The sequence below is a fragment of the Sinohyriopsis cumingii genome, chromosome 6 (assembly GCF_028554795.1).
Source record: "Sinohyriopsis cumingii isolate HCF-2022 chromosome 6, ASM2855479v2, whole genome shotgun sequence".
Taxonomy (NCBI): Eukaryota; Metazoa; Mollusca; class Bivalvia; order Unionida; family Unionidae; genus Sinohyriopsis; species Sinohyriopsis cumingii.
The window spans coordinates 94408549-94428411 of NC_142966.1; the positions used below are offsets into that span (position 1 = coordinate 94408549).

General features: G+C 34.6%; 1 protein-coding gene across 3 annotated transcripts in view; it reads left to right on the top strand.

Moving 5' to 3' along the window:
* LOC149797466 (protocadherin Fat 1-like) overlaps window positions 1-19863 on the top strand; it is a 299704-nt gene that overhangs the window by 251762 nt on the left and 28079 nt on the right. For all 3 annotated transcript variants that reach the window (XM_089962274.1, XM_089962276.1, XM_089962275.1), the window contains 3 exons: window positions 8732-9782; window positions 15941-16114; window positions 16700-16857. In XM_089962274.1, coding sequence (XP_089818400.1) covers window positions 8732-9782; window positions 15941-16114; window positions 16700-16857 — 1383 coding nt within the window. The remainder of the gene's footprint in view (window positions 1-8731; window positions 9783-15940; window positions 16115-16699; window positions 16858-19863) is intronic.

The window sequence follows — 19863 nt, forward strand, 5'->3', positions numbered from 1 at the left end:
TGTACTTGCAGGAGGCTCTACCTTTTTATTATATGACTACAATTATGAACATTGACATGAGGTTCCATTAAATTACTGCAGACTATTCATATTAGTAGTGACATTAAATTAAAATTCCATTTCATATTATTCAATGACAGAATTTCTACAGATACATTACAATTGAAATGCCTACACATACAGTAGCTTTATCCTTCTAATTTGACCCCCATTTTTGACATCAGTTTTTTTTAATATCATTCTGACCCCCCACCCCACCCAGTTTTGACACATGGGGGAATTTCTGCTCTGTGATGCACTGATAGTTGTTCTGTTTTAAACTGCTGCACAGTTGTTAAAAATATTAATCTTGTTTCATTTTGGCCATGTTGAATCAAGGCTTCATATTCGGGGTGTAATTAGTGCCATTATTCCATTTTCTTGTGGATTCTTTACACTTGCTTGGCACAACTATCACTAATGGTATTTATATCAGGCACTGAGACAGTGTCCCAGTTGTCATTACCATTAATTTAAATTCGATCACTGCTGAGATACTTAAATACATAGTACTAGCAGTCATATAAGACAGTCATTATTAATTTGAATTCTATCATAATAAGCACATAAAAATAATAATAATAATAATAATAATAATAATAATAATAATAATCATAAAGACTTTATTTAGAGAAGGTAACTCAGTTAGTTACAGAACTAATCTACCTTGAGGCATTCTATATAGCACAAGCATTTATATCAGACCATTGGTCATTATCACCTCAAACCTGAAAATGTGAGACAGTCTTTAATTCATTATTTGTTTGCTGTCAAAGCTGTAAGTAATCATGATAAGTAAGATGCACACTGCATTGCCTGCATGGTACGTTCAAGCATCTTAATGACTTGGTGAACTTGCCTGATAGTAGGAGTGCAGAACACATGCTTGCAGACAATATATTGCTGATGTTTGCTGTCACTGTTATGAATGTTTTGTTGAAAAATTATGCAATTTCACAGCCTGGAGAAAACACTGTATTTTGTATGATTGTTAAATTTACTAGTGTCTTTTTCAATGTATCTTGTCTAGATTTTTACCCGAGATTTTCATACAAGTTTTATCTGTTAGAGAGATGCCTCTAATGTCCTGAGGGATGATGCGAGTGTGGGGTATCATATTTTGGCACAATTATTTTAAAATAAACGTTAGAAATCACTTAAATGATTGTGGCTGTTATATGATGAGGAACTCTTGTATACTTTGTGTGTAAAATATTCTACAAATATTCTAAACAGCCCTAAGTATGAGGATACATCTTTTAGAGTAAATTTCATATCTAATTGGAGTAATGTATTTTTCAGAATGGTGATTCATTGTTTAATTATGTGTAAAATCCTTTAAATTACTAGTTATTCAGAAATTGCATGAAGTCATTATTTAGTTAAATGAAAATGGAACAATTTCTACAGCTCAAAAACTATTTGAGAAATATAATTATCCCATGTTCCAAAATATATTCTAATGGCTGTTCCATTTAAACATACATGGTACCTGGGGAAGGCAGTTTTTTTATAAACATGTGCCAGCATACATTAATTTCACAGAGTTCTTATTAAAATGATAAGAAATTCTAAATTGCATCATTGGGTAAACATCCCACTTTAAAAGTACCTTCCCTGGGTCCCATGTATTTTTTAATGGAACAGCCCTAAATTATAATCTATGTTCCTTCACTAGTCTTCATTGTACAAAATTATTTGTGTACTGATGATCTGTCAATTCTTTATGCAGATGAATTTCAAAGAAGTAAGTAAGATGGAATGGTGATGCATTGTTTAATATCTTGCATGTTTGTAAGAAACCTACAGGTTAAAATAATATGATTGCAGAGTTGACTCCCCTGCTTTTCAGTTTTGTTTTTACAGTTTTGTAGCTTGAAATCTGTGTTAATAAAAAGTGCTATAATCAATATTTTTCATGGATATGTTGTTATTGAATATTTTTTTATGAAAGATGCCATGCATCTTACCCTCTGTTGTTAAAGTTTGTATTAGTGCTTATTTAAAAACACTAACAATTCCTAAAAATAGAAAAATCCTAAATGATTTCGTAACTACTTTGAAACAGAATTTGACCAAATATGACAGAAGGCATAAAGATATAAAGGGCTTTACATTTTTACCAATTGCTTGATGCCAATGTGGCTGCCATTGACAAAATAGACAGAAAACAATTTAAACAACTTCACAAAGATCACTGAACAGAATCTGAATAATTTAGACAGAAAGCATCTTTTCAAGTTTGTACAGTTGATGATGATGATCCAGCATCAGATTTGGTCACTGTTACTAAGAATAGAAAAACCTTTAAACAACAGCTTCTCAAGATGCTCAACAGAATTTGTAAAATTTGGCAGAAAATATCTTGGCCTAAAAGGGCTTGGAATTTTTGCACAAATGATACCAAATTACCTGTAGTATATAGCAGCTATTTTTAACAATAGAAATACATTTCAATGTATTTGTCTCAAACTCTGCATCCTGTCATCCTGAGTTTATTTGATATAATGAGTGCTGAACCATCATCAAATATGGATATTCTTACTACAAATAAACTGCTCCAGTGGCCTAGTGGTTAGAGCGCCCACCTCAGAAGCAAGAGGACATGGGTTTGAACACTGGCCGAGTCATACCAAAGACTTACAAAATTGGTTCTAACAGTTGCCTTGCTTGGTGCTCAGCATTGAGAGGTTAGTGTTTGGACTGGTCAGCTTGGTGTCAGGATAATGTGACTGGGTGGGACATAATGCTACATGTCTGTGGCATGATGCCCCAGTGCTAGACATCACTATAAACTGCCACACTGCAGACATTGTAGTGATTTGAGTGAAATTTTTTTAAAGCTATGTTAAAAATCCTAATCACACACACACACTAAAAAAATACAAAAGTCTTGAAATGACTTTTCTCAAAAACTACTCAACAGAATTCGACAGAAATTGCCAGATTTATAGAAGTGCTGCTGATCCTCAATCAGATATGACTGTCATTACTAAAAAATAGACAAACATGCCAGCAACTTTATATAAGAAAGATACTTGACAGAGATGGACCAAGTTTGATAGAAAGGAAACTGAAATAAAGGCCTTTTAGTTTGGACAAATGATATTATACCATCAGATATGGGTGGTGATAAAAAATGCAAAACTTGAAAGAATTGTTTTTTAACATGATTGATCAATAGCATTGGAAGGCATTTTTACAGAAGATTCCAATTGACTCTTTTGCATTTGGCTATGAGCCAGGTGAGCAATCTCATGCCCACTTGGACCTCTTGTTTGATAATGATGGCATGAATTCTGAGATAGTAGAATATTCAGGTGATTTCCATCTAGATTACTCAATTTAATCAACACAATAATGTTTTATATAAGTTTTTTTTTAACTACCATTATAAACATGTTTGTTTTATGTCAACACACTACCCAGTTTATGAACTTGTGAAATTGTTGTCATATTAGAAAACGAAGCCATTCTAACTCAGATGGCCAATTGGAAAATCATTTACAGAAAGTGTCACTGAACATCTTACTTTGTCTAGGTCCTGGTATTTATATGCTATGAAAAATCTTATATTGGCATTTAATGGCAAGTAGCAATGTATTTTATACACATAACAATTTTTGCTGTCTTAGGTTTCTTTTGTTGTATTTGTTTTTATGTCAGTGTTTTCTTATTTCATGTGTAGGATCCTTGACGATCTACAGTTTTATTATTTTTAAACAATTTGTTTAAAATTTGTCATAGAGTATGCATTACAAGTGTTCCTTCAATGACAAGCCCATGCTTGGAAATAAGTAGCAACACATTCCAACTTGTACCAAATATTTGCAGTTTTATTAAATGGAAGTGTAACCAAGAGATAAGTCTGTCTTACACTTTCCAAAAATATTTACAAGATACGCCCTTTTGAACTTGTCATAGAAGAAATACTGGTATTCATAATGTGTAGTTTGATCCAGGTCAAGGCATGCAACATAAGAAATACGACTGTGTAACATATGCTGAGCATGAAAGTTGGATTGTCATTTCAACTAGGATGCTTTACTAGGCCTTGCATCTTTCTTGTATATATTTTTATTAGGACATCATTATTCTCCTTCCTTCTGTAGCATGTTAGTTTCTAAATTATGTCTGCATCTGAGTATATTGTCATCAAACATTTCAATAAATTTAAAAGCTTCATAGTTGATGTAAAGCAGAGGCAGTAATATGTACACACCCCTCATTATGATCAAATTTTTTACGTAAATTTTCATCCCAACAATCCTCATGGTAGAGGATGCTACTAAAACTACCCTAGAACATCATGATTTTTTTGTATTTATCACCATGTTTGCGTACTATTCTATCCCCTACTTAACACTGTTGCTTAAATTAGCCTTAAGAAAATGAACCTGCATGAAGAGTTCCCAACATACACAAAAGGAGCAACTCTTCATACATTTACATGTGTACTCAGGGAAATTGTGTGTGCAACTTCATACAGGTACATGTGTACTGAGGGAAATTGTGTGTACAACTTCATACAGGTACATACGTACTGAGGGAAAATGTGTGTACAACTTCATACAGGTACATGTGTACTGAGGGAAATTGTGTGTACAACTTCATACAGGTACATGTGTACTGAGGGAAAGTGTGTGTACAACTTCATTCAGGTACATGTGTACTGAGGGAAATTGTGTGTACAACTTCATTCAGGTACATGTGTACTGAGGGAAAGTGTATGTACAACTTCATACAGGTACATGTGTACCGAGTGAAATTGTGTGTACAACTTCATACAGGTACATGTGTACTGAGGGAAATTGTGTGTACAACTTCATTCAGGTACATGTGTACTGAGGGAAAGTGTGTGTACAACTTCATTGGTGCATGCATATCAGGATGATCTTTAACCTTGTAAAATTCACCCAGATATTTTAGGTGGACAGTTTTGGTATCACGTTGAATTGGATATATGAAATATAAAGTACATGTTGCTGTCCTAGATACTATCATGCCCATGACTGGATGTATTGAATAAATTTACTACATGCTTTGGAACTTCTTTTCCAGTGATAGGATAAAGATATTTATAGAAAAAAGATTTTTGGTAGAGTTTAAACATTGGAAGAGTACATCATGGTGTGCTTTGTGGAAAAGTGTGATCTGTTCAACCATTGCTCCCTTGATACTTAAACTCAAGGAGAGAAATTATTCGGAAAACCTCCTTGATATATGATTCTCAAAAATACTGCATAGTAAGGAATACTTGGTGGAATAAATATTATGTCTGCACAAACAGATCCCTATAGAGAAAGGACTATATACCACTATCTGCTGTCACCAACTCTTTGTTGTATAATGGTTTCATGTGTATTTGTGTATACAACAGCTCCATGTGTATGTGTGTATACAACAGCTCCATGTGTATGTGTGTATACAACAGCTCCATGTGTATGTGTGTGTACAACAGCTCCATGTGTATGTGTGTGTGTGTACAACAGCTCCATGTGCATGTGTGTGTATGTTGTCATTATGTGGCTGATTTCTTCAGTTTTGTTGGCTTGTATCCTTCTGAAATTTATACAAATGATAACATTGATTATCTTAGCAAGATAAGGATTTGCACAAATTTCATTGTGCCACATGTAAAGCATACAAAGAATAGGAGTCAAAAAGGGAAAGTGTTATGCACTTCACTCTTCTTCATCAGTCACTGTTTGCTTGCAACCTTGGCATATTATTAATGGGTATCTTGAAAAAAACATTAATACTGTCAATTTCACGTCAACTCAGCAATTGGGCAGTTATATGGTCAGGATTTCATCTGTAGAAAGTAGGCAGGAAATGATTCATCATTGCATTGGTAATGTTGCCAAATTGATACACATATCGACACACATTGATACAAGAGGTGAAAAATGTACAAGTTTCTTTAATTTACATCAGTCATAAATAATTATTTATTGTTTTGCAGTTTTATTTTTTATATTGAGAAATAATCAATCATTTCAGGCATGGACACTTTTTTCTGTTAAAAAGACAAAACTATTAACAACACCCACTTCTACAAATGATGGTTCAAAATCAGCCCCTCTCACTTATTCATTTCTTTTTCCTATCAGCATGTCCCTCCTCAGTGTAAAAGAGACATACCAAACTTTAAGTTTTAAGTACTTGACTGAATATTTATTTGCAACTTTTATGTCAAGTTTCTCTGACACATCATATCTTATATACTTGGTTGAATTTTGGTGGTTTTCATTGTGAAAAATGCTACATTGAATTCTGGTTGGTAGTTTTTTTGTTGGTTCCAGGCCAGGGTGAATAACCACCAATCAGAATGTAGCTTATTTGTTGCATGGTGACCAAAGTGAATACTGTATCCGATCAAATGGAGCAAAGTGAAGAGGTTAAAGAGGTTCAGTTAAAATCACTTGAGTAGATGGTAGTTGGTTTGGAAGTATTTTTCTTGTCATGTTAAGGATGAGAATGGCATATTAACAGATAAAAAATCTTGGTCTTTTAGCATTCTGCGTACTGGAAATATGACCAGTATGTTGACACATCAAAAATAGCACAAATCTACTATTGACAGTCCATCTAAGGATGAGGATGATGTGTGTATTGATATTGTATTGTATTGTAGTAATAATGTATTGTGTTGTATTGATAATGTATTGTATTGATAATGTATTGTATTGATAATGTATTGTATTGTATTGATAATGTATTGTATTGATAATGTATTGTTATTATAGGTTGTGTATCTTGATGGAATTGATATGCAGTACAGGCATATCATTTCACTGCTAATAGATGGACACCTAGTTCTTAGGATCCTTCATCTGGAACTTTGGCTTTAGTTTCATTTGACTGGTACAGTTGATGACAATTTTAATTTGACAGGGTCTTTGGAAAACTAAATGCTAAAACACAACAGCAGTAAAACTGGAGATTATTTAAACCGTCCAATCCTTCTCAAGTTTGGTAAATGTAATTTTTAAAACTGCTTTATGAACTGTGTGAAATGTAATTGAGCTTATCGGCTCAGCACCAGTAACATTTTATTTCTATGTGACCTGTCTTCTTCCTCTTTTCATTATTTAAGGCAAATATTAAATTTTAAATCTTGGGATGGGAGGGGTTACAGAAAGGGCTTCATCTCAGGTGTTAAACACATATACTCATGCATGCACACACACAAAAACACACACACATGGCAGGGGGTAACTAAATGTACACCAGAGATGTGACAGGTTATCGTGAAAACATAAAATTGTGGTTTAACAAATTTCTTGCTATTATGAACCTTTGGACAACTTTTTTTTAAACGACTGTTAACCATAAGCTATTGCAACGGGTTGCCCATTAATAAGGCAGTTATGTCATATTGTAGGAAAAAACTGCTATCTTTCAATTTCAGATAGCAAGATATTGTTGGGTAACGTTAGGTTTTTGAATAGATCCTTGTTTAAAGAACTGCAACCTTGTTAATGTCATGTATGTAAAACACTAATGCTGATATTGCAGTTTGACAGTAATGGACTGGGACCTTTTCTAAATTCCTATTTAAGGGGGATTTAAATGAGTACTTGGGTGTAATGAAATTTTTTTCTGAATTTCCAGAGGAAGAAGATTTCACCCTGCAAATGACTTGGTAGAAACAAATTTTGGTATAATTATACAGTAATAAAGGCATTTGAAAGTTACTTCTGTCACAAAATTGTCTAATACTTATCTTCTGGACACATGGGTGAACCAGGAATTACAGGTATCCAGGAGACACGACGTGACACACTTATAAAAGTGTTATTGTTCTGTGCTTGTAGTGTCTTGTTCAAAGTCTTTCTCATCTTGTTGTGTCCAAAATTGTAGTATATGACATATGGTAGAATTTGTAATCCCACAGCGATTCTTCCTGCTTCAGCTTTTATTTTCTCTATGTCATCGTTTTCATACTGGGTGCTGTTATCCCAGGTAATATCCCATACTCCAAAAGAGGTCATGTAAAGGTGAAATAAATAGTATATCTAACCTTACTTGACAACATGATAAAAGATGTGACGATGTGTGTCAATGCATTCAGTTTTGAATAATTCAGCTTAATTTAACACTATACTTAACAGTTCCTACATCTTTTTTGCCATTCATTATTTGTCATAGACTTTTAAACTTTTTTCAAGCATTATTTGGTGCATAGGAGTATGTAGTATATGCTGGTTGATTGAACAAGCATTACTATGGTATTGACCCTGGAATGAACTGTATTGAAGACAAAAACATAAAAATTGTTCACTTTGTTAATGATGGTTCATTGCAAATTAAATTAGCAGTTATTGGCTCTATATCTGTAATGAGCCAGCCATGTGCAATGGCAGTCTATTGACATATTTTAAATGAACAGTTAGAAATGGACATTTTTTTTTATTCTACAGACAGATGAAAGTACTTGGACAGTTTATTTCTTTGAGAGTACAACTTATATTCCTAGATGAAAAAAATCAAACTCATTTGTAGCAGTAAAATTTTATAGCAATTCAAAATTCAGAGAAATTTGGTGAAAAGGTTGTAAAACTTAAGAAGCCATGGTACAACCAAGTTCTATCTAAAATTGTGTTCTTGCAGGGTGTCTCTGTATCATGAAGTTGCTGTTTCTGTTCCATTGTTTTGCAGTCATTGGTAAATTATTTACTTTTTCCAGGAGGACAGAGATATTGGTGTCTACATTCTACAGTTCACTGTCAATGATGATGACCTTGACCCTAATGGGCCACCTTTCACCTTTGACATTGTCAAGGGCAATGCAGGTGGAGAATTCAGAGTTGATGGTGAGGGTATCTTGAGAACTGCAAGTAAGTTGAATCGCAGATTGACAGCAACATATAAACTGATAGTGAGAGTATTTGACAACGGAGCCCCTGCACTCTACTCTGACATGGATGTCACTGTTTTTGTCATAGAAGAGAGTACATTTGCACCAGAAGTTAATAATCTCGAAGTCTCCATCAGTTCATACCTTGATGATTTTCCAGGCGGTGTCATTGGACAAATCAAAGCAGTTGACGCAGATGTGCATGACACTCTTACATATGAAGTTGTTTCTCCCAATAGGCGATTATTCGACATTGACAAAAAAGATGGACGTATACTTGCATTTGCTGGACTTGATTCAGGTCATTATGTTGTAAATATCAGCATTTCGGATGGAAAGTATACAACTTATGGAAAAGTTGATATAGATGTCAGCACAGTCACTGAAGATATGATCACAAATGCTATTACAATACAGTTTGATGGCATATCACCAGACATTTTTGTCAGAAACTATAGAAAAGATTTTCAGCATGTACTTAAGAGAGAATTAAGTGTTCGTGCTCGAGATGTGGAGATCATCAGTATTCAGAAATCAAACATTATCTCTGAGATAGGAAACAGAGCTCGCCGATCAGCAGGCAGCTACTTGGACGTGTTGTTTGCCGTGAAGCGGAACGCTGATTCATACATGAAACAGACTGTTTTGAAGAGAAAGGTTCAGCAAGCTATAGACTCCATACAGGATACCTTAAATGTGCGAATTGTGAAGATTTTCAGTGACATTTGTGAGCCGGGTCTGTGTGATGGAGCTGGACAGTGTGTAGGCTATGTAGAGTTTGACAAGGACAGTCTTGTTCCTATTTTCATGGAAAGTGGCAGCTTTGTGTCAGCCAAACATAGATATACATACGATTGTGAATGTTCAGATGGGTCCATAGGTAAGTAACAGCTTTGTGTCAGCCAGACATAGATATACACTGTACATACAATTGTGAATGCCCAGATGGGTCCATAGGTAAGTAACAGCTTTGTGTCAGCCAGACACAGATGTATGTACGATTGCGAATGTCCAGTTGGGTCCATAGCTAAGTAACAGCTCTGTGTTAGCCAGACATAGATATACACTGTACATACGATTGTGAATGTCCAGATGGGTCCATAGGTAAGTAGCAGCTTTGTGTCAGCCAGACACAGATGTATGTACGATTGTGAATGTCCAGATGGGTCCATAGGTAAGTAACAGCTCAGCTTTGTGTCAGCCAGACATAGATATCCATACGATTGTGAATGTCCAGATGGGTCATAGGTAAGTAACAGCTTTCGGTCAGCCAGACAGATATACATATGATTATGAATGTCCAGATGGGTCCATAGGTAAGTAACAGCTTTGTGTCAGCCAGACACAGATGTACGTACGATTGCAAATGTCCAGATGGGTCTGTAGGAAGTTTTTTCTTATAAAATAGGCAGGCTATGCTGTGTATCAAACATTTGAGTTCAGTGATGTTTTTCTGTAGGGTAATTGTCAAGGGTTTTACCAGGATTTCAAAACTTAGAAGTCTCTGACTCCCAGTTTGGAAAAGCACAAAAAATAGGTGTTAAACTCAAAATATTAGAAGTACAGTAATATCTCGTGCATTTGTGTTTCTGGATTCGCGAATTCACGGATTCATGAAATTTTCATTGGTACCCTCTACGTACATGTTTTCTTTATTTTATTAAATTGTACCTTCATTATATGACTTCTGTGACATATGAAGTTTACCTAGTTTACCTTCCTGACAATGACAAAGAAAACGTCAGTCATTAAGTTTACAGTCCCATTCGTTACTTGGTTTTACCTTACTGTGAGTGCAAAAGAAAATGGCAGCCAATGAATTAGTATAGGGGTAATATTAGTATACATGTACCGTACTGTAAATGCACTAGTGTGGCAAATACCCATTAGGCGATACTGTACTCTATTTTTACATCAACCATTTATTTCTCTTTTTAAGGGTAATTATTAAGCTAACTTTTAGATGAAATTAAAGTGCTTTGGGAGCATGATTTGGGTCATATTTAGGGTTTAAACCCTAGAAATAAGCATTTATTAGCATTTTTAATGACTTATACCAAACATTCGCAGTTCCTCCTGATCCACAACTGGTTCTGGAACCTAACCTTGGAAATGTTCGAGGTATTACTGTACCAAGAACAAATACTCCAGACAACATTGTATTGTAATTAGGATGTGATTGTTTTACATGAGAAAAAAGAATACACAGTTTCAAATAATCATGCTTTTAAATGCAATAGATTTATCTATGAAAATTAAAAATATTGTGATAGCATCATGCATAAAAATAGTGTTATTTAGTTTTACAGATCAGAAAAGCACAGGTTCCAAAGCCAATCAGTTAACTACAAATGTTGCATTATAATAAACATCAACCCAAGAAACCATGAGTGCACCAGCAGAACAGACATTGCAAGATGGAGACTTGAAAAATGCTTAACTTTCACCTCCTGGTTTTGCTACAGAATTCTTAACTCGGTTGATTGCACATTAAGTTAATGCAATTTCTTGTGATAATTAGGCTGACAAGCCCTACTTCTTATAATAGCTGTATATTTAGCATGATTGATTTCCTACAAGAATCCCTCAATTATATGGTAACCTATTTGAAAGTAGGGGAAAAATCCAAGTTGTCTATTAACAACATGAACATGACTGAGAAGTTTTTGTAATTATCCCACTTATTGATATGGAGTTTTTGCATATCTTTGAGAGGCCTGCTTGACCTCAACTCGTATAATGTAATTAGGCCAAGATGTGATGAACACGTGTATGGAATATTAACTTGTATCATTTAATTAGGCCAAGATGTGATGAACACGTGTATGGAATATTAACTTGTATAATGTAATTAGGCCAAGATGTGATGAACACGTGTATGGAATATTAACTTGTATCATTTAATTAGGCCAAGATGTGATGAACATGTGTATGGAATATTAACTTGTATAATGTAATTAGGCCAAGATGTGATGAACACGTGTATGGAATATTAACTTGTATAATGTAATTAGGCCAAGATGTGATGAATACATGTATGGAATATTAATTTGTATAATGTAATTAGGCCAAGATGTGATGAACACATGTATGGATTATTAAATTGTGTAATGTTATTAGGCCCAGATGTGATGAACACATGTATGGAATATTAATTTGTATAATGTAATTAGGCCAAGATGTGATGAACACGTGTATGGAATATTAACTTGTATCATTTAATTAGGCCAAGATGTGATGAACACATGTATGGAATATTAACTTGTATAATGAAATGAGACCAGTATGTGATAAACATGTATAATGAAATGAGGCCAAGATGTGATGAATACATGTATGGATTATTAACTTGTATCATTTAATTAGGCCAAGATGTGATGAACACATGTATGGAATATCAACTTGTATAATGAAATGAGGCCAAGATGTGATGAATACATGTATGAAATATCAACTTGTATAATGAGGTCAAGATATGATGAATACATGTATGGATTATTAACTTGTATCATTTAATTAGGCCAAGAGTTGATGAACACATGTATGGAATATCAACTTGTATAATGAAATGAGGCCAAGATGTGATGAATACATGTATGAAATATCAACTTGTATAATGAGGTCAAGATATGATGAATACATGTATGGATTATTAACTTGTATCATTTAATTAGGCCAAGAGTTGATGAACACATGTATGGAATATTAACTTGTATCATTTAATTAGGCCAAGATGTGATGAATACATGTATGGATTATTAACTTGTATCATTTAATTAGGCCAAGATGTGATGAACACATGTATGGAATATTAACTTGTATCATTTAATTAGGCCAAGAGTTGATGAACACATGTATGGAATATCAACTTGTATAATGAAATGAGGCCAAGATATGATGAACACATGCATGGAATATTAACTTGTATAATGAAATGAGACCAATATGTGATGAACACATGTATGAAATATCAACTTGTATAATGAGGCCAAGATGTGATGAATACATGTATGGATTTTTAACTTGTATCATTTAATTAGGCCAAGATGTGATGAACACATGTATGGAATATCAACTTGCATAATGAAATGAGACCAATATGTGATGAACACATGTATGAAATATCAGCTTGTATAATGAGGCCAAGATCTGATGAATACATGTATGGATTATTAACTTGTATCATTGAATTAGGCCAAGATGTGATGAACACATGTATGGAATATCAACTTGTATAATGAAATGAGGCCAAGATATGATGAATACATGTATGGATTATTAACTTGTATCATTTAATTAGGCCAAGATGTGATGAACACATGCATGGAATATTAACTTGTATAATGAAATGAGACCAATATGTGATGAACACATGTATGAAATATCAACTTGTATAATGAGGTCAAGATATGATGAATACATGTATGGAATATTAACTTGTATCATTTAATTAGGCCAAGATGTGATGAATACATGTATGGAATATTAACTTGTATCATTTAATTAGGCCAAGATGTGATGAACACATGCATGGAATATTAACTTGTATAATGAAATGAGACCAAGATGTAATGAATACATGTATTAAATATCAACTTGTATAATGAAATGAGGCCAAGATATGATGAATACATGTATGGATTATTAACTTGTATCATTTAATTAGGCCAAGATGTGATGAACACATGTATGGAATATTAACTTGTATAATGAAATGAGACCAAGATGTAATGAATACATGTATGAAATATCAACTTGTATAATGAAATGAGGCCAAGATATCATGAATACATGTATGGATTATTAACTTGTATCATTTAATTAGGCCAAGATGTGATGAACACATGTATGGAATATCAACTTGTATAATGAAATGAGGCCAAGATGTGATGAATACATGTATGGATTTTTAACTTGTATCATTGAATTAGGCCAAGATGTGATGAACACATGTATGGAATATTAACTTGTATAATGAAATGAGACCAATATGTGATGAACACATGTATGGAATATCAACTTGTATAATGAAATGAGGCCAAGATGTGATGAATACATGTATGGATTTTTAACTTGTATCATTTAATTAGGCCAAGATGTGATGAACACATGCATGGAATATTAACTTGTATAATGAAATGAGACCAATATGTGATGAACACATGTATGAAATATCAACTTGTATAATGAGGCCAAGATATGATGAATACATGTATGGATTATTAACTTGTATCATTTAATTAGGCCAAGATGTGATGAACACATGCATGGAATATTAACTTGTATAATGAAATGAGACCAATATGTGATGAACACATGTATGAAATATCAACTTGTATAATGAGGCCAAGATATGATGAATACATGTATGGATTATTAACTTGAATCATTTAATTAGGCCAAGATGTGATGAACACGTGTATGGAATATTAACTTGTATCATTTAATTAGGCCAAGATGTGATGAACACATGTATGGAATATCAACTTGTATAATGTAATTAGGCCAAGATGTGATGAACACATGTATGGAATATCAACTTGTATAATGAAATGAGACCAGTATGTGATAAACATGTATGGAATATCAACTTGTATAATGAAATGAGGCCAAGATGTGATGAACACATTGATGAGTGGTTACCTGTACTTTTCAAGTCAAGGGTTTTTATACCCTGTGATATTTTTTCAAGGGGTTTTACTGAATCTTAAGTGGTTTTAATTGCGACATATTTACTTCGGCTTGATTACTGGTTCAAACAGAAAAAGGATAAAAGTAAATAATTAAAGGCAATGAGATAAAATTTCATGACCAAGTTTATTTATCTTTTATTTAGTTTTATGGTATATGATAATTATGCCAGATTAGCTTGATCTAATCAACATGTGACACAAAATCGTTTAGTTTTATGGTATATGATAATTATGCCAAATTAGCTTGATCTAATCGACATGTGACACAAATTCATTTAATTTTATGGTATATGATAATTATGCCAGATTAGCTTGATCTAATTGACATGTGACACAAAATCATTTAGTTTTATGGTATATAAAAATTATGCCAGATTAGCTTGATCTAATTGACATGTGACACAAAATCATTTAGTTTTATGGTATATGATAATTATGCCAGATTAGCTTGATCTAATTGACATGTGACACAAAATCATTTAGTTTTATGGTATATGATAATTATGCCAGATTAGCTTGATCTAATTGACATGTGACACAAAATCATTTAGTTTTATGGTATATGATAATTATTCCAGATTAGCTTGATCTAATTGACATATGACACAAAATCATTTAGTTTTATGGTATATGATAATTATGCCAGATTAGCTTGATCTAATTGACATGTGACACAAAATCATTTAGTTTTATGGTATATGATAATTATGCCAGATTAGCTTGATCTAATTGACATGTGAAACAAAATCATTCAAATAAAGAAGACAATCCAACTTATTTTTTAAAAACATGTATCTGAAACTTCATACGTCTTAAATTATGCAAATGTTCTGTCCCACTTTCTAAATTGTGACATTAAAAGATGTAATACAAAGGAAAAAGGAATGAAAACATAAAAAAAGTATGACTTGTTAATCAACTTGTTACTATGGAGACAGAATGTAGTGAGTTTTCAATTCAAGTGAAATCAATCAATTTCTAACAACATTTTTCTGAGATTTGATTTTAACCTATTTTGCTGGCTGTAACCTCTTTCACATGGGACACTTGTCAAAGGTAGTGTCATCGTTCTGTTTACTAGAGTAGCAAACTTCAGGAAAATGTGGTTGAAATGATTTAGCAGACATCAGAAAGTTGCAGATGCCTGTGAGAATTTAAATAGTTCTTTACTGAAAAAAATATGCTTTCAGAGAATTGGACAATCATTATCACCATAATCGTTGCATATATCTTCAGTTTCTCCAAGGCCATAATCATTTATTTCAGTGATTTTGATTAAACAAAGCTTAAGCCGTTCTGAATAAAGCAAAAGCCTCATTATCTGTGTTCATAATTTTGTCTATAGGTGAGACTTGTCTTAAGAATCTGACCAGCTGCAGCCAAAATCCCTGTCCCAAATACAAAATTTGTCTCCCACTGTCAGATGTCAAGTTCCGCTGTGAGTGTCCACCTGGAAAAACTGGAAAACGTTGTGAAAAGGAGACTGACAACAAGTGCACTACTGCCAGCTGTCAAAAAGGTGAGGGATAATGTATTTCTTTGAATATGATGAGATATTGAAAATAAATTTCCTCATGATTTATGAAATACAACCAAACATGCATTAGTGTTCACCTCAGTATGTTGTATGCTTCATTTTACAGAGGCTAGTTAATTTAATTAAATATTTTCAATGCTGCATTCATTAATAACTACATGATCATGATCATAAAATCCTTTCAGAAATAAGTCCAACTGCTAACTGTACTGACCCAAATCTGGGTCTGTGTAGTTTCCTGGGAGTAATCAGTAGAACAAACAATATAGACCCTGATCTGCCAGCTCATTACATGACAGCAGATGAGGGTCTATTTGTTTTGCAGTTGGATTCAAGTTACAAGCGAGTATAAATATGGTAACTATAGTATACCGCCTAGACTATTATGGGATTGAACAATATCATTTGATTCAATAGATCTCTAAACATAGCTTTTAGATTTCTTTTGGGTGGGGAATAGACAGCCAATAAGCTACTGAAAAAATTGCTTTACATAACAGTCTTCATTATCTACTTAACGGTCATTAAAAACATTCTCATGTTTTATGTAAATTTTTCTAATTTCAGGAGACAAGCCGATGACATTTTCTGGTCAGAGTTATGCCAGATGGACACTGCAGGAATCCATTGAGAATCGTCTAAGTCTGCAGCTTAGTATCAAAACCAGGAAAGAGACTGCCAATCTGATGTATGTTAAAGGGGATAAAGACTACAGTATTCTGGAGGTACGTGTTCTCATAATAACCACAATCTACAACCATAATGCAACCTCTCCAGTGGCCACTGGACAACAAATTTTTACAAAAGTCATGTTACTGAAATAAAATTAGTCAATTCTTATCAATTTTTATGTGCTGAACACGAATATGACAGTCAAATTGCAAAATTGGCTCTAGTTTTTTTGTAATCTGCAAGAAATTAATGTTTACATAACAAAATGCATTCCAATAGTAAAAGGTCAACTGTAATAGCCTACCTATAAAAAATCAAGTCATTGACTACATCTTAGATTTCTTCGCCTGTCTCTTGTACAGCTGTTCGGGAGCATCTCTGAGGAGTGTCCAGCAGTAGTCAGCCAGCATTGTAGTGGACCATTTTCCCTGGTATCTTTGTTCCATTGTTGCGATATCTTGATGCAAACGTTCGCCGTGTTCATCACTAACAATACCACAGTTGCTAGGAAAGAAATCCAAATGGGAATGAAGGAAGTGAATCTTTAGAGACATATTGCAGCCAAGTTTCTTATACTTCATCAACATGTCTTCTACTAGTTCCTTATAGTTTTCTGCCCTAACATTTCCGAGGAAGTTTGTAGAAACTAGGCGAAAAGCATTCCATGCTTGTTTCGCGTCACCTTCCAGCAAGTTGTTGAACCGGTCATCTTTGAAAAGCTCTCGAATCTGAGGACCCACAAAAACTCCCTCTTTAATCTTTGCTTCGCTGAGTCGAGGGAATTTTTCATGCAGGTATCGGAATGCTGGCAAAGTCCGGTCAATGGCTTTCACGAAGTTCTTCATCAAACCTAGTTTGATGTGAAGGGGTGGTAGCAAGATTTTCTGAGCCTCAACCAGAGCTGGGTGTTGGATATTCTTCTCTCCAATGGCTACATTCTGCCTGTGAGTCCATTCCTTCCTCATGTAGTGCATTTCCCTTGCTCGGCTATCCCACTCGCATAAGAAACACATGTATTTTGTATATCCTTGCTGCAGTCCCATTAAAAGGGCAACTACCTTCAAATCACCACAGAGGTGCCAGCTGTACTTGTTATACTCAATGGAATTCAGTAGCTGCCTTAAGTTATCGTATGTCTCTTTCATGTGGACAGCATACGCTACTGGAATAGATGGAAGAATGTTTCCATTGTGCAAAAGCACAGCCTTGAGACTCAGTTTCGAAGAGTCCACAAATAGTCTCCATTCTTGTGGGTCATGAGTGATTTTTAAAGCATTCATGAGGCCCTCAATATCGGAACAGAATATCAGATTACTTTCCTTTCTGAAGAAAGGCTCCAATTGCTGGTGGCGCTTTCGATATGCAGTAATTGTGACATCTTCTTCTTGAAGATTCCATTGTTGGAGTCTTGATCCTAGCAATTCTGCCTTGTTCTTTGATAAGTCCAAATCACGAATCAGGTCATTTAGTTCTTCCTGTGTTATTCTGTGTGGGGTTGATGATGCACCACAGTGAAAATCTGGATCACTGCATGCTGATGGACCAGGAGAAGAACAGGTCGACTCACCTTTGTCTTCGTCAGATGAATCAAGAGAATATTCTGCTGGAGGTTCTGGAATAGGAAGTCCCTCACCATGTGGAACTGGTCTCAATGCAGACGGAATGTTTGGGTAGACTATTCTCGACTTCTTTCGCTTCGTTATTGCGCCGGAAAGAGGAGGAACCAAGCAGAAGTAACAGTCATTTAGGTGGTTGCTTGGCTCTCTCCACACCATTGGGACTGCAAACGGCATTGATGACCTTTTGCAATTCAACCACTGTGAAAGCTGTGTTGTACATGTAGCACAGCATATATGCGGAGCCCAAGGCTTGTCTTGGTCACCAACCTTGCATCCGAAGTAAAGATGATATGCCTTCTTCACTTGAGAATTGATACTTTTCTTCTGGTTGGCAAATGTCACTTCCCCACAAATATAGCAAAAATTGTCCGCGGTATTAACACACTTTCGAGGCATTACTGTTCTTTATTGTACGTAAATGGATAAAATAATAAGTTTTATGTAACAGTAGCTTGAACTGTCTCGCACAACGTCTAAAATATTTTAAATGCTGAACCTATCTGATTGGGCTTTATATAGTACACTGCTTACGTCAGCTTCAGCAGCCGCCTGGCATTAGTATAATAGGCCTACACATGTATAGTACACTGCTGACGTCAACTTACTTCAGCAGCCGCATGGCATTAGTATTGCATTGCATCAGAAAATGATGCAATCAACTGTGGATGATGTGAGCATGATGGTATTATGCAATGTTACATCATTATTCCGGATGTTGCTGCAGTCCTACTGGAGAAATTTACACAGTGAAACATAGAAAATGAGGTATATGAATATCTTCAAAACGAGAGCCAATACAAATTTTTCACGGTTATATTCGTGTTCGGCACACCAAAATACTACAGATTAGGGCCTTTTCAAGTCAGTAATGATTTCACTGTTGACCAGTGTGGCCTAGTGGTTAGAGCATCCGCCTCAGATGTGGGAGGTTGTGGGTTCGATCCCCGGTTGAGTCATACCAAAGACTTCTAAAATTGGTACTTACAGCTGCCTCGCTTGGCGCTCAGCATTAAGAGGTTAGTGTTAGAACTAGTCTGCCTGGTGCCAGGATAATGTGACTGGGTGGGACATCATGCTACATATATCAGTAGATATTGAGACAAGTTTTTTCTTTCCCTGTAACAGATTGATTTGTCATACAGTTTAGTGAAAGTTTTTCTACATGCATCACATGGCAGGTAAGACAATTCAGTTGGTTTGGTTGACAGGGCTTAACAAATTTTCAGTTTGCTACTTGTCAACAGGGTAGGTGGTTTGGAACTTGTCCAGCCTCAGTTTTCCTCATCCTACATGATAGATATTGCTGAATCTGCTTCAGTGCCACTTGTCCAGTTGGACAAACATCTTGAAAAAGTGATGAGCCCATCATTAGCTGCCACTCTTAAATAAGAGTGGATGAGTTGAATTTTCTAACCCTAATTATGAATCATGACAAAAGTT